General features: G+C 36.5%; 2 protein-coding genes across 5 annotated transcripts in view; one reads left to right on the plus strand and one right to left on the minus strand.

The window, feature by feature from the left end:
* The window catches only part of LAMA4 (laminin subunit alpha 4), a 122,828-nt gene extending 120,281 nt beyond the window's left edge, over window positions 1-2,547 (plus strand). For all 3 annotated transcript variants that reach the window (XM_036414187.2, XM_036414189.2, XM_045572619.1), the window contains exon 39: window positions 2,122-2,547. In XM_036414187.2, coding sequence (XP_036270080.1) covers window positions 2,122-2,267 — 146 coding nt within the window. In that variant the 3' untranslated portion in view covers window positions 2,268-2,547. The remainder of the gene's footprint in view (window positions 1-2,121) is intronic.
* A 2,596-nt stretch (window positions 2,548-5,143) lies between these two features.
* On the minus strand, window positions 5,144-14,584 carry FAM229B (family with sequence similarity 229 member B). 2 transcript variants are annotated; one of them, XM_036414968.2, is made up of 4 exons: window positions 14,440-14,584; window positions 9,797-9,896; window positions 7,508-7,646; window positions 5,144-6,764 (listed from the first exon to the last, which is right to left on the minus strand). In XM_036414968.2, the coding sequence occupies exons 3-4, from the start codon at window positions 7,630-7,632 to the stop codon at window positions 6,647-6,649; spliced, it is 243 nt and encodes an 80-aa protein (XP_036270861.1). In that variant the 5' UTR covers window positions 7,633-7,646; window positions 9,797-9,896; window positions 14,440-14,584; the 3' UTR covers window positions 5,144-6,646. The 2 variants fall into 2 exon arrangements, with proteins under 2 accessions (XP_036270861.1, XP_036270860.1); XM_036414967.2 differs by having other exon boundaries at window positions 9,740-9,896; window positions 14,440-14,580.
* Window positions 14,585-14,589: the final 5 nt, after the last annotated feature.

Genomic DNA, 14,589 nt, shown 5'->3' on the forward strand with positions numbered 1-14,589 from the left:
CCAACTGAGCTACTTGGCCAGGGAGAACAGCAGATTTTAGATAATGAGCCAGCACACAAGAGCTAGAACGTGCGGGGGGTGCCTAACCACCATCCCAGAGCTTTTAATTCCTTCTAGAGATCATGCCAGCAAAAGCAATTATAATTTAAGCTGGATGTCATTCATTACATCATTTTAAGCTGTTCAAGATTAATTCCACCATGATCACATCAGAAAGTGGAGCGTGAAACAGAATAAGTAGAGGAAATTAGGCATAAATAAAACCCCCATATGAAATGAATTCTCTTAGAATCCTAACCAGTTCTTCTATACCAGGTAGAACCCTGATGACACTATTTCTATTAATAAAAAGTTAACTCATTAAAATTCAATGATGTATACACCAAAATAAGTCAACTTTACTGTAGGATAATTTAAAAGTCAACATTAGAAGTAAAACTTTTTTGTTACTATAGTCCACATGTGCACACACACACACACACACACACACACCTGACCATTCATTTCTTTCCTGAAAATCCTGAATTATCCTGTATACAGCCAAGCTTTCAAACTGAGGAATGTGCACTCTTAAAATCAGGTGTTGATTTTATTAGGGTTCTGGAGTACTTTATTATTGTCATTACCTATGGTATGTCGTGTCCTGAATTATGCACACCATAAATTTCTGTATGAATTATTTTCTCTAGATGACATCCCCCCTTGAACTAAAAAGTGGTAAGTTTGGGCAGAATCAAAATCCATGTTCTTAAACTAGACTCTGAAATGGGCAGAAGACAAAGATATTTCTATCCTAATAGTCTTTCATGTTTGCTCATTTTTATTCTGATAATGTATACTGAGCAAGCGTAAAGAATATATATATAGTCATACTAATCTAGAGAAAAGGGGAATTAATCTCTCATGCCCTCTCCAAATCTAAAACTTTATAATTATCATTCTAGCTATGAAATGCTATTTCCATTAGTTATTTTAAGTACAAAGCTTCTGTATATTCTTTTTTTAAAAAATATATTTTATTGATTTTTTACAGAGAGGAAGGGGGAGAGAAAGAGAGCTAGAAACGTCGATGAGAGAGAAACATCGACCAGCTGCCTCTTGCACACCCCCTCCCGGGGATGTGCCTGCAACCAATGTACATGCCCCTCACCGGAATCGAACCCGGGAGCTTTCAGTCCGCAGACCGATGCTCTACCACTGAGCCAAACCGGTTTCGGCGCTTCTGTATATTCTTAATCTACATTACTTAGAACACTTATTCCAGCAGCTTGATGCTTAATTTGCTGTGTTGTTTTATGTTCCTTCTTGACTTATTTCTAAGTACTTTCTATCTTTTATCTGCTCTTGCTCACATAGCTATTTTTACATAATAATAAGCTATGGCTTAATGGATTTTAATTTCATAATATTTCTAAGCTCTCTAAATTGCTTTAAATTATATTGCTTCTATCATCCCAACACATTTAATTGTGTCTGTGCAATTAATAAGCATGAGGCTTCTTCTAGATCTCTAATTAAGATAAGAAAGTTCTCCTGGAATACCGCAGGGCACCTTTGCCCACACAAAGACTAGGCTGGTTATCACTATCCTATTTATAGTTCTTAAACCCTGAGCCCAGAAAAATTAAAACTTGGTTTCTTCCAATTCATTATTTTCTCATTATGTTTTATGAGCTTGGCAAAAGTGTGGAGGCTTAAGGGTGAACAATAATGATACCAATTAAATAGAAACATTAACCAAGTCCAAAAATAGTGTGGAAACTAAAAATTCTTTCCCCTTCTCAGCAAAACACACAAAATAAGTGAGGCTTGGGTAAAAATAACTCTAAAAAGTACAGGTAGATCCTGAAAATTCACTGCTGATGCTTTGCATGTAACTGGCAAATTCTGTCTTGGAAAATGGCTGAAACATACTTAGATATTTGATTGTGAAAAACATGGCAAAACTTTATAATTACCGTATGTTCATATTACTTCAAAATCAGACTATGTTCCTGAGAATACTGGAAAATAACTGCATCTTATTTTTGACATGTAAATCATCCTGATGTGAGCAATTTTTACCGTAATATCTGTCTTGGAATGCTTCAATTGCCATCTCTGATTGCTTTCTTTCTTCAGAGTCTCTACTGACACCACACTTGGCGCCTGGCAGACCCTTCACAGGCTGCATCCGTCACTTTATGATTGACGGGCGCCCCGTAAGCTTCAGTAAAGCAGCCCTGGTCAGCGGCGCTGTGAGCATCAACTCCTGTCCAGCAGCCTGACACAGCAGAGCAAAGATGCCCGAGTACAAAGTTCTTCAGAGCACTGAGAGGAGCACCAAGCCAGCCGGGGGACCAGCAACCCTTCCTCCTGCTGAAGCTGTCAGCCACGACCTAAAGGAATCATCAGGGACTGGGTGTTTATTATTTCTCATTTGGATTCTTGCTTTGGATCTAAAATGTCTACAATCAAAGAAGTGTTAAACTTACTTGTACTGTATTACTTCCTGCTCCTGAAATTACTGTTCCTGTTTCTAATAAAATGGAAGGAATTCTAAATAAACACTGGCACACATTTCTTAAGTGTGGCTAGATTCTCAGATTCATCTTTCTTTCAAGGAAGATAATGTTCAATCTACACTGAAATATCTTTGTTATGTTTTTCATTATCCAGGAAAGATTTATTGATTTACATAACATCTAGAAACAGATGACAGATTTGCTTTTAGCACTTCTGTTTGGTCTATCAGTATAACAAGAATATTTTAGGTTTATAGCAGTTATCAAGCTTTAATAAATTTCTAAAAAATTACTAGAAACATTAAATTATTCTTTAATTTTTCTAGATAAGAAAAAATGAATTAAACAAACTATGTTTCTCCCTTATTTAAAATTAAAATTAAAATTAAATTGTACACAAGGGGAGGCTCCTGTGGGATATTATTATGGTGTTCTATAGGAATCCTGGAGGGTGTGACAGCAGAGAGACTAGGAAAAAATAATGAATTCAATTTAAAATTATAGAAGTCACTTTATTAAAAGCTTTTTACCCTCACATATATTTAGCACAACTAGTCTTCTCTAAAATTTTATAACATTATATATATATATATATATATATATATATATATATATATTAATAAAGTCTAGAAAAATAGGCTTGAATAATGGGTGGAATATTAAAATACAGAAAATGAAATAAAAGAATTGTACATGAAAAGGTAATCAAACTTGAAAACAAAAATAGGCACTCATATCAACAGGATTAAATATATGGGGCATAGAATAATTGGGGAAAGGGGGAATAAAATATTTTGAAGAATTACTAAGGGAATAAAATAAACTTTTATCTTTAAATGTTATATATGTATACTTAAAATTCCCTCCTACCCTTTTGTCTTAGGTACATATCAATACAATCAGCAATGTAACATAATGATTACATTGATTACATGACTACACACACACACTATAAAGAGACTAGAAATGCACCAGAAGGAGGAACTGTCCAGAATGTAAGCTACAAAAATGTTTAGGTTATGCATTAATGTGTTATAAGAGCCTAGAATGGTGAAGTATATGCTCAATAAATATTTGTTGAGTGAATTTCAGTAAAGCAGAGTTTTCATTAAAATTAGCCCTTCACCTCACCTCCCAAGGCAATCACTTGTAAAGTGCCTCAGAGTCTGAAGAAAAGAAAAACTAAATTGACTTCTCCAGTTGGATTTCCCCAAGCCCCCGAGATTTCAGAGCGGGGGAATGGTGCAGCCCATCATCAATACAGAAGCATTCCCTCAAGTCTTTGGTAACCTGTGAAATCCTAAGAAGTCCCAAAAAGTAAGAAAGAAGTTTGGCTACCAAGGATAAAGCCACTTAAGTTCATAAACTTCATTCCCAGATGACTCTATCAGGGGACAGGGATTGGTGGGCAGAGGCTATCTGAGGTTTAGAGATAAAAGCCAGCTATGATCTGCCAAAGCATGGGTCAGAGAGGCACATGCACTGGAGGAATGTAGCATGATACTACCAGTCAGAAGCAACAGTTGATTCCCTCAAGAAATAACTAAAGTTTAGTGATGGTCACTGCTTAGCATTGAGTCCCTCACCAGCCCCACCAGAAATTGTGAGTTTACAGTAAGCTAAATCAGCCACCTCAACAGAACGTTTTCAAATGATCATGTCATAAGACAGTCGATGACAATCTGAAGAACTAAAGGCCCAGTCCATGGATTCGTGCACTTGCTGGGGGTGTGGCCTATGGGGATCAGCCCAATGTGGGAGCACCTCTCATCCTGGTCAGCCAAGTGATTGTGGACCCGCCCTTTGAGGAGTTGCTCCCACTGTGGGTATGCACTGAGTGTCTGCCCCCTGGTGGTCAGTACATAGCACAGCAACTGGTCAACTGGTCATTCTGGTAGGTTTCACTGTTGAGTCACTAGGTTTTTTTATATATATATATATATATAAGCTAGAGGCTCGGTGCACAAAATTCGTGCATGGGGAGGGGGTAGTCTTTCAGCCTGGCCTACACCCTCTCGCAATCTGAGACCCCTTTGTTCATCATAATTATGCTTTTATCTACTACTGAAATATTTGTGGTAGATTGTCAATTAATGCTATCATCTGTCAATCTGAATCTGCTTCTATTGACAAATTCTCTAGACTTAAGATTGTCTAGTCCTTTTTTCCATACATGGTAATTTTTTATTGGATGCTGATCATTGTGAATTTTCTTTTTCTGGAGCTGGATTTTATTGTAGTTCTTTATATTTTGAGGGTATGTTTTTCCCTTCCTTGAATACAATTCAGTTACTTGGAAATAGTTTGATTCTTTCAAGTTTTGTTCTTATTGCTTGTTAGCACAGGTCCAGAGCTGCCTTCAATCTCAAGCTATTCCTATCCCCCAAACTCACAGCCACCCCCACTAAAATAATATATTGCTGAGAACTCCATACAATGTTCCTGTATTAAAAGATTTTAATACAGTTAAACCAGTTTGGCTCAGTGGATAGAGCATCGGCCTGCTGACTGAAAGGTCCCAGGTTCGATTCCAGTCAATGGCATGTACCTTGGTTGTGGGCACATCCCCAGTAGGGGCTGTGCAAGAGGCAGCTGATCGATGATTCTCTCTCATTGATGTTTGTAACTCTATCCTATTCTCTTCCTCTCTGTAAAAAAAAAATCAATAAAATATATATTTAAAAAAAAAGTTTTCCACTATAGATTAAATATAAATTATTCCCAGCCTTAATAATGAGAAAATTTTCCCACTCTGAGAAATTTTTCATCACTCCTTTCTCCTGTCCTGTTATTCTTTCCCTAGCCTTGGCAACTTCTTTTCTGGATTTTGTTCTCTTCCTTTAAGGAGTAATAAATTTTTACTTGGCAGGTAATTAAGTAACTTAGGGATCACCTTGAGTCTCAAATTTAGTTTTTAATCTTTGTTAAAGTGTATATGCATTTAGACCTCCATCTAAGGCATGACTCTTCTGAGGTTTCTCTATTCAAAACCCAACGTATTTAGCAAGGTTTTTCCACTCTGGCTGATTGGAATTCAAATACCTCCCAGCATTGTGTGAGCTTTTCTAGTTTATACATGCCCTGGCAGTTTTTTTTTGTTTGTTTGTTTGTTTTTTTTATGTACCTCATGTAGTACACATGCATCTACATCTGTGCAATTATGAACTAGCAAGCCTTTTCATTTTGAAAGGCTTATATGTGTATCTTCAGGAGCAGCATGGTAGGCAAGAAACTAGAGAAATTACCTGATGCTAAAGTCAGTCTCTTATAGAAGATAATTTTATGGGATGGATGGAGGCAAACATCAAGAGGAAAGGAAATCAGGCTGGGTTTCTTGGGATTATTGCAAGAAGAAAAAGAAAACATGGAGAGCTGGCCTAGACCTCAAAACTGATCCTTACGTCGAATCACATAAAAACATTCATCTTAAGTTTCTCAGTACCAATTGTAGACAATTTCAAGATGACTGGCTGGGACTTGAGGTACAGTGTGATGACAGCCTATTATTTTTCTTGAAAAAAATATTGAGTTAGAACCATAGCCTTCACATTATTATAGTAAACTTAATCAATAACCTGAGCTCCTATATGCAAACATTTTATATGCTTTGCAGATTAACCATGACTAAGAACTTTCTTTGATTTTGGATATTCTTACAAAATACACAATCCGCTGAGTTCCATTTATCACCTCATATAATTATTCCTGGGCAGAGTGTTACCAAAATATATCAAGTCAGAAACTGGCTTAGGGTATGCAAGTGAAAAGGTTCAGCTAAATTGCAACTTAAGTATAAACAAAGGAAACGGGCCTATAACACAGAAAGCATTTAGACTGGGTCCTTCCTGACTGAATAAACATCCTGAATTATTATTAAGGATCCACTCTGAGCAAGATAATCTCTAAGGTACTTTCTAATTGTGAAATATTATTTTGTCTTATCTATCATAAATAACTGATGGCTTATTACTACACATGCTTTATAGACTACATTTCTATCTCTTCCTACTAAAAAGAAATATTTCAACTTTTGTCATCATCCAAAGGTGCCACAACTTTTATTTGTTTACCAGATTATAAGACCCCCACTGCTACATGACCCTGGACCTAGTTAGTCAGCCTCTACAAAAGACTCAGTGATGTTATTTGGGATGCATGTCCTTGCTGCTTTGTGCAGGTAGCTTTCGCATTGTTGCATAGACATTGATGGGGACATCGGTTATTGTCAGGCAATGACTTCCATGGCATCTTCGAAGTTGCCTGAGTAAAAGAGCAAATGACATGCAGTTAGATACCACAAAGGAAACTTTTCAGAGCACCAGGGTGAGTGCATCTTCAACTGCTTTAAATATTGTACTTCTGACGTATTTGAATGTCACAAAGTAATTATAACAAATGTTACAAAGGAGTTATAGATATTGCCATACATTTAATCATAAGAAATTCATAAATACAAACATGATCCTCAAAGTGTTCAATTGGAAAGATATTCCATGACTGCTAAAAGATAAAAAAGGCAGGGGTGCATAGTTGTTAAACCCAAGTGATAATATTAAGACAATTCATATGTATATGCACCTTAAAGTCACTTCAGTTGAGTCTACTTAAAAACTAGAATATTTGTGGAAAAATACAAAACTGAACATATTATTCCATATACCATTTAAATGTTAATAGGATCTCGAGCCGAAACTGGTTTGGCTCGGTGGATAGAGCATCAGCCTGCAGACTGAAAAGTCCCAGATTCGATTCCAGTCAAGGGCATGTACCTTGGTTGCGGGCACAACCCAGGTAGGGGGTGTGCAGGAGGCAGCTGATGGATGTTTCTAACTATCTCTCTCCCTTCCTCTCAGATTTAAAAGAACCCTTATAGGACATCCTATATTATATTTTTAAAATATATTTTGTAGGACTTTTTTCTTCTAATATTGAACATCAGCTGAAGCTTGTACTGATGACAGCCATCACACCTTTTCTCGGTTGTCAGGATAAGAAGACTTTACCTGGCTGGTGATATCTCTTTCCCGTTATAGGCAGCACTGGAGCTCAGTCCAGGCTCCAGCCCAATAGTAGAATCTCCTCCTTCCACTGGAAACCTCCGTGGCTGGGTCCCAATCCGAAAAGGCATAATTCACTGAAAACCTAGATTAGAAAGTTATAATAATGGATGGGGGGTGAATTGTGCTCAAATAGTTGTTTGGGATTTTTAATGTTACTAATTTGCTATAGGCATATTCCAGTATTCTAAAAATGACTTTTTAAAATATCTATAAAGGTGTATAAAAAACTATATTATATAACAATTCCTTACTAAAACAGTAAGTCTTGCAACAAATACAGAAGAGACATCGGACAATAAAAGTAAACTGTGTCCTATGATTAACATAACTGAAGTCCATTTTGGCTGTGTGAAAAACTATTTCGTTTGCATTTATGGTATTGTGATCAATAAGCTTGAACCTCTACCTACTCATATCTCCCACTATCTCTCTGCCAGTGTAAGCTCTTATCTTCCTTTGAAGGACATCTGAGTTTCATATCACCATAGTATTTTCAGCTAACCCTTCTGTTCCTAGTTATCATTCATTACCAAGTACCCTGCCTCTACATTTATAGTGCATTAGTTAAGAAAGTGTCTTTGGGAGAGTTGGATTGACTATGTGATCTTAGGCAGAGTACTAGTACTTAATCAAGTATATAAAAAATAATCAATTTATCTTTGGAAAATTTATTTCCAATTTATTTCCAAAGATAAATTGAGAATAATAATAGAATCTACTTCCAGGATAGTAGTAAGGATTAAATAAGATAATGCATGCAAAGTTCAGAACCTAACACATACTGAGTGCTCGATAAATGTTTATTAAGCACTTGCTCTGAGCATTATTAAATTATTTAAATATATTTATAAATATATAAATTAATTAAATATATTTAATAATATATAATCTATATTAATAAAAGGGTAGTATGCAAATGGTGGGGACGCCCTCATGTGTAACAACCAATCAGCAGCAGGCTGCGAGCACAGCAGGCGTGGGTGGGCGGGGACTTTCAGCATCAGGGACTTGTATCATACCATCACAATCCATCACCAGGAAGCCTGAGGCCTCCACGTGGCGAGGCCTGGGAATCCCTCTGCTCCACTCAGCAAGGCCCGGGGTTCCCACAGCTCCTCGCAGGACCCCTGGCTCCAGCCTACTTCTTTGGGGCAATCCATCCAGAAGCCCTGGAGGGTGGGTGGGGCCTACCTCTTTGGGGCGATGGATCTCAGGGCTCCCACACTGGGAGGGGACAGGGCACAGGCCAGGCTGGGGGATCCGCATCTCCTCCCACCCTCCTGCACCTGACCACTAGTATAATATACATGTAAAACACACAAACATACACATATACACAGAGAGCTATCTAAAATAAGCTCCTTATTGCCTACTGTTGCCTCTGCTTAGCACTTTTTCTCACGCCACTACTCCCATCCTTTACTTGTTAAGAGTCAACTCATTCATTGTCTGAATGTATTTCACTTCCTCAGAGGAGCCTTCCATAACAGCCTTCCATAATATAAGTTTCCATAGCACTCTTTATCTCTGCTTTGGAACAGTTATCATCACTCTAATTCAGGATATCTCAACTGTGACACTATTGATTTTGAGGCCAGATAATCTTTGTCGGAAAGGGATGAGGCTGTCCTGGGCACTGTAGGATATTTTGCAGCATCCACGGCTTCCACCCACTGCATGCCAACAGCACCCCTCCCCAAAACTCGTGACATCCAGCCACTGCCAAGTGTCCTCCAGTGGAGAATGAAGAGGTGAGGGGATATTGCCTTCTGTTGAGAACCAGTACCCTATTTTGTAAGTGTTTTTGTTTAATCATGGTAACCTTATCCCATTTCATGTCTGTCTTTGTCACCACTGCCTGGCACTCAGTGGGTAATTAACAACTCTATCTTGTACAAATGTGCATGTCTTCAGCAAAAGACAGGAAAAATGAAAAATGTCTTACAACTGTTTCTTATACCTAATAAGTAAATGTTTATTGTGGTAATAAAAAAACTAAATTGATAAAGCTTAGAAATTTGGTTATTATATTATGGTTTTTATATACTGGGTGTCAAATACTATAAAGAAAAAGTTTATACTCAATGACAAATTAGTAAAACACTATGGTTTAGTATAACTATCTTATGTAGACATTAAGTTTTAGCTAACTTGGTCAAGGATACATAAACTTACCAAAATAGGCCGAGCCTGATTCCTGTAGAGGTGAATAAATCAACTGCTTCTACTGACCTTCCATAGAAGCCTGGAATTGCCGAAGGAATGATGATCAAATGTTCCAGTGACACCCAGAAATTATGACATCAGAAGATTCTTTTACATAGTTTCCTACCTGTTCAGTAATAAAATATAACATTTCATAGCTCCACCACCAACGTGGACCTTAGTTAAAAATTTAGTGTCTCTAAAGTTTGTTTGGAGGTTTATTCTTAATATTACTGCCTTATTTTCTAAAAATATACAATATTTTAATCTGTTAATATATCTATACCTATTTTAGTTCATCTAATCAATCTGCACAACATCTCATGTTATTCTTGTCACTTTTTATCTCATTTTCTTCCCTACCTTTATCTTCCAGACTTTCCCTAAACTAATAACACAAATTATAAATCCTATCTACCTATATCCTCATCCCACTCCAATGGCCTCAAACTACACCTTTACAAATGTCTCTCTAGCTCTTACCTTGGATGATTCTTTATAGCTCTCTCTAATGCCTGGACTACCTCTTCTTTTCTGTATCATCAAAAGAGCTTGAAATTCCCAAATAATTGCAATAACAGAAGTTGAAAAAGGAAGAATACATCTTGTACTGTCCTCTCTATTCTGTTCCCTGGACCCTGAAGTTTTCTCCTCTGTTCATGACATTTTTTCAGAGGAATGATAATCAACTGTCCCAGTGACACCCACAAATTATCACATCAGAGATTCTTTTACATAGCTTTCTACCTGCTAAAGAATAAAATGTCTCAATTCATAGCTCCAGCAACAAGCTGAACTTTACCTTCTGGACTTCCCTCCTCTCCCAATTTCTATATCAACAGTAATCTTGCTGAATGTAATAATTACGTTTAAACCTTAAGACAGAACTTTGCTCATCAGTTAACCTTTTTTTTTTTCAATTTTCATAGGCTGATGACTGAACTATTAAATGTTTACAAGCAATTTTGCATTTAATGAAAATATTTTTCAATACCTACATTTTATGTTAAGTTCCTACTGTTCTGTTTTCAGATGATTATGTTATAGGAAATTGACATTTTACATAATTAAGTTGATGTTAGACAAAAATCTTACCTCTACCTTTTTTTTCTTACTAGGGTGCTATCAGTGAGTAAATGATCATAATTTTAGCTTAGAGAAACTATTTAACTGAATGTGTCACAGACAAATTGAAATAATTGCTGGCCATTGTTAGGTCATTAGGACCTAAACATCAGATCCTTAAGATGGAAAAATTTTGTAATAATTTACATTTTTTAGTGAAGACAACAGTGGAAAAATAATGGATTTGGTATCAGAATTAGGTTTGAATTTTAAGACCATGTTAACTCTGAGACTGAGCAAATCACTAAAAGTTTGTCCGTAAAATAGTATTAATTCCTTATATAGAATTAGTTTTGAGGAATAAAAAAGTCTAACATAGTAAAGACAATGTCTGGGATACAAAAATTAAATCAGCATGTTCTCTCATCTCTTTGCATAGTTCTTGAAATTGGATTGTTGAGGCATGATTTCACTTTTTGGGGACCAATATTTCTTTAACCTACAAAGTAAAGTCTCTATGTAGAATATTCTACTGTGGAGTAGTCTTTAATTCCTCTAATTTATCTTTTTTTTTTTTTACTAGTTTATTAGTAAAATAAACTAGTTGTACCAAGTTTCTTCTTTTAGCATGGTGATACCATGAAACAAACCAAACAGTAGCCTTAATCATAAAACTTTCCAGAAGACAAAGAGAAGTTGACTCTCCAGCAGATCTTCACAAAGAAATGAGTAAGTGAAGTCTAAATGATTGGGGGGAGGAACTGGGGGAGAGAAGATGGTGAAATCTCTAAATACTCTCCTCATAAACCCAACAATAACTATCTTTTGAGCCTCAGAATACTGATTCATGATATTCAAAAAAGGAATGGTATTTGAACTAGTCATATTCTAAGAAAATAGATCCATTATTGGCATTTACTCATATAACAGATAATTGTTGAGAATTCACCAGCCAGGCATGTGTTTAATGCTGAAAATAAAATATTGATAAAAGCAAACACAGTGGAGTTTACAGGTTAGGGCAGAGTATGTGCTGGACTAGGATTTCAAACCTAAATCTAAAAGACAAATAGGCACCAACTACATGGAAATTAGTGAGAAGAAAAGACATTGAGACCCTTGGGTAGAGGGAAAACAAAGAAAATAGCTTATGTAAAAGCCATCTGCAGTAGAGAGGATAAAAGAAGATCTGAAAAAGACAATAGAGAAAGTTAAGAAATATATCAGAGAGATATGTAGAAGTTAAACCATGCTGAGATATAAATCCAAGTTAAAGATTTTAGACTTTATGAGCAAGGAAGCCCACAAAAGAACTTTAATCTCTCAAGAAACATATTTAGGTTTCACTGATTTTTCTCTATTAATTTTCTGTTTTCTATTTGATTTTCATTCCAATCTTTAGTATTTACTTTTGTTGTTTAATTTGGGCTTGTTTTTCTTTTCCTAATGTCTTAAAATGAAAGCGTACATCATTGATTTGAGACCTACCTTCTTAACATCAGCATTGAATTTTATAAATTTTCATCAAAGCACTAGTTTACCTTCATTCCATAAGTCTTGAAATTTTGTACTGTCATTTCCTTCAGTTAAAATGTTTCTTCTTGGTTCCTTCTTTGACTTATGGGTTATTTAGAATTACATTATTTTGTTTTCAAATATTTAGGAATATCCTAGCTATTTCTCTGTTAATGATTTCTGAAATTTCATTGTTGTCAGAGAGCATTTTTGTATGGTTTTAATTATTTTAAAATTTATTGATACTTGTTTATGGTCAGAAAACACTCTATTATTTTTGTTATATATTTCACTGCTACCTGGTAAATGTTCCATGTACACTTGAAAAGAATGTATATTCTGCTGCTGTTGAGTAGAATGTTCTAAATAGGTAATTAGTTGGTTCATATAGTTGTTCAAGTCTGTGTTCTTACTGATTTCTTATATACCTGTTTATGAACTACTGAAATAATGAAATCTCCAACCATAATAATAATTTTATCTGTTTCTCCTTTCTATTCTGCCAGTTTTTGGTTTATATATTTTGAAGCTCTGCCATTAGGTTTTTAAATATTTAGTAGTGTTATGTCCTATTGATGAATTAAAACTTTTTAAATAAAATATCCTTCTTTATAGCAATATTCTTTACTCTGAAATATGTTTTGTCTGAAATATATAAAGGTACTTTTTTACTTATTAGCATTAGTATTATGTATCTTTTCCAATCTTACTTTTAACCTATTCAGTCTTTCTATCAAACTGTCTTTTTAAATAAAGAACATATAGTTCAGCTTTGCTGTTTTTATCTATTTTGACTTTTGATTAATCAGTTTTGATTATTCACATTTAAGGTGATAAATATGAATTTAAAATTGTTCTCTTGCCATTTGTATTCTATTTATGTCATCAGTTCTTTGGTTTTTCTTGTCATTCTGTTCTTATAAAACAACTGAGTATATTCTATGAATCTATTTTATCTTCATTACTAGTTTATTGCTATGCACTCTTTGCGTTTTGCTTTGCTTTGGTTTAGTTTTGATTACTTTAGGGTTTACAGTGTATATTTTAACTTTTTAGTCTGCCTTAAAAAACATTATACCATTTCATACATACTAACAGAACCTTGCAAGAGTATATTCCGTTTCCTCTCTCCCACCCTATTATTTTTAAAATATATATTTTATTGATTTCAGAGAAGGAAGAGACAGATTAAAACATCAATGATGAGCGAGGATCATTGTTCCGCTGCCTCCTACACTGCTGGGGATTGAACCTGCACCCCTGGCACGTGCCCCCTAATCGGGATCCAACAGTTGAAGCTCAACCACTTGAAGCACATCGGCTGGGCCACCCTATTATTGTTGTCATATATTTAGATCATAAACTCTACACTGCATATAAATCCGATGTTTTCATTTCATCTCTTTCATCAGACTTCTATCTACTCATTTCCACCGTCATCCACTGAACGCGCTTATAGTCAGCACTTCACAGTATTTTAAGTCACAATAACTTGAGCCTTCGGTGTGTATCTTCCATTAGGGTGTACGTTTCTCAGAGTTGGGGATGTCTAAATTCTCGGTGATCATTTTAAAAGCCGACTGGTTAAATCAAGGAATAATTAATGGCACACGTTATCTCTTATACATTCTCTCTCTCTCTCTCTCTCTCTCTCTCTCTCTCCCCGCCCCCCTCCCACCCTCCAGGGCCCGAACCACCCACCCTCTTTGGTTTTTCTTGTTATTAGAGGGGCGTGTATATATCTTAATTCCTTTGGAACCCTCCAAAGAGCCTAGACTTTAACGTTGGCAGCCTCGAGCTCCGAACAGCCCACGTTGGGTCTCCAGAGCGCCACTGTATCAGAGAAGAACTCCTGCTCCATCTTGCCACGCCAATGGGTCTGAGGTGTCTTTGTGCTCATCGACATTCTTCATTTTCTATTAGAACAAAGGACTGTGGGACGGAGACGCGAACGCGGCGCCGAGGAATCCGAAAAACGGAAATTGACCCGCCCCCTCGCACGGAACGACTCCCCTCTAAGCAGGGCCCGCCAACAGGTGCGGGGCCCCGGGTTTAAAACCCCCGCTCCCAGCCCAACACCCGCCCGTTACCCTGGTCTCCGGCGCTGCCAACGCTAACGGATGTTGACAAGGCAGCGAGGATCAGCGGGCCGGGTGGTAACAGTCGCTATGGTAACAGGGAGACGCAGGCGTCCTTGGCGGCCTCTGACGGAAATGCTTAGGGACCAAACCTAGAGAAGT

The sequence above is a fragment of the Pipistrellus kuhlii genome, unplaced genomic scaffold, assembly GCF_014108245.1.
Source record: "Pipistrellus kuhlii isolate mPipKuh1 unplaced genomic scaffold, mPipKuh1.p scaffold_m20_p_5, whole genome shotgun sequence".
NCBI classification, from domain to species: Eukaryota; Metazoa; Chordata; class Mammalia; order Chiroptera; family Vespertilionidae; genus Pipistrellus; species Pipistrellus kuhlii.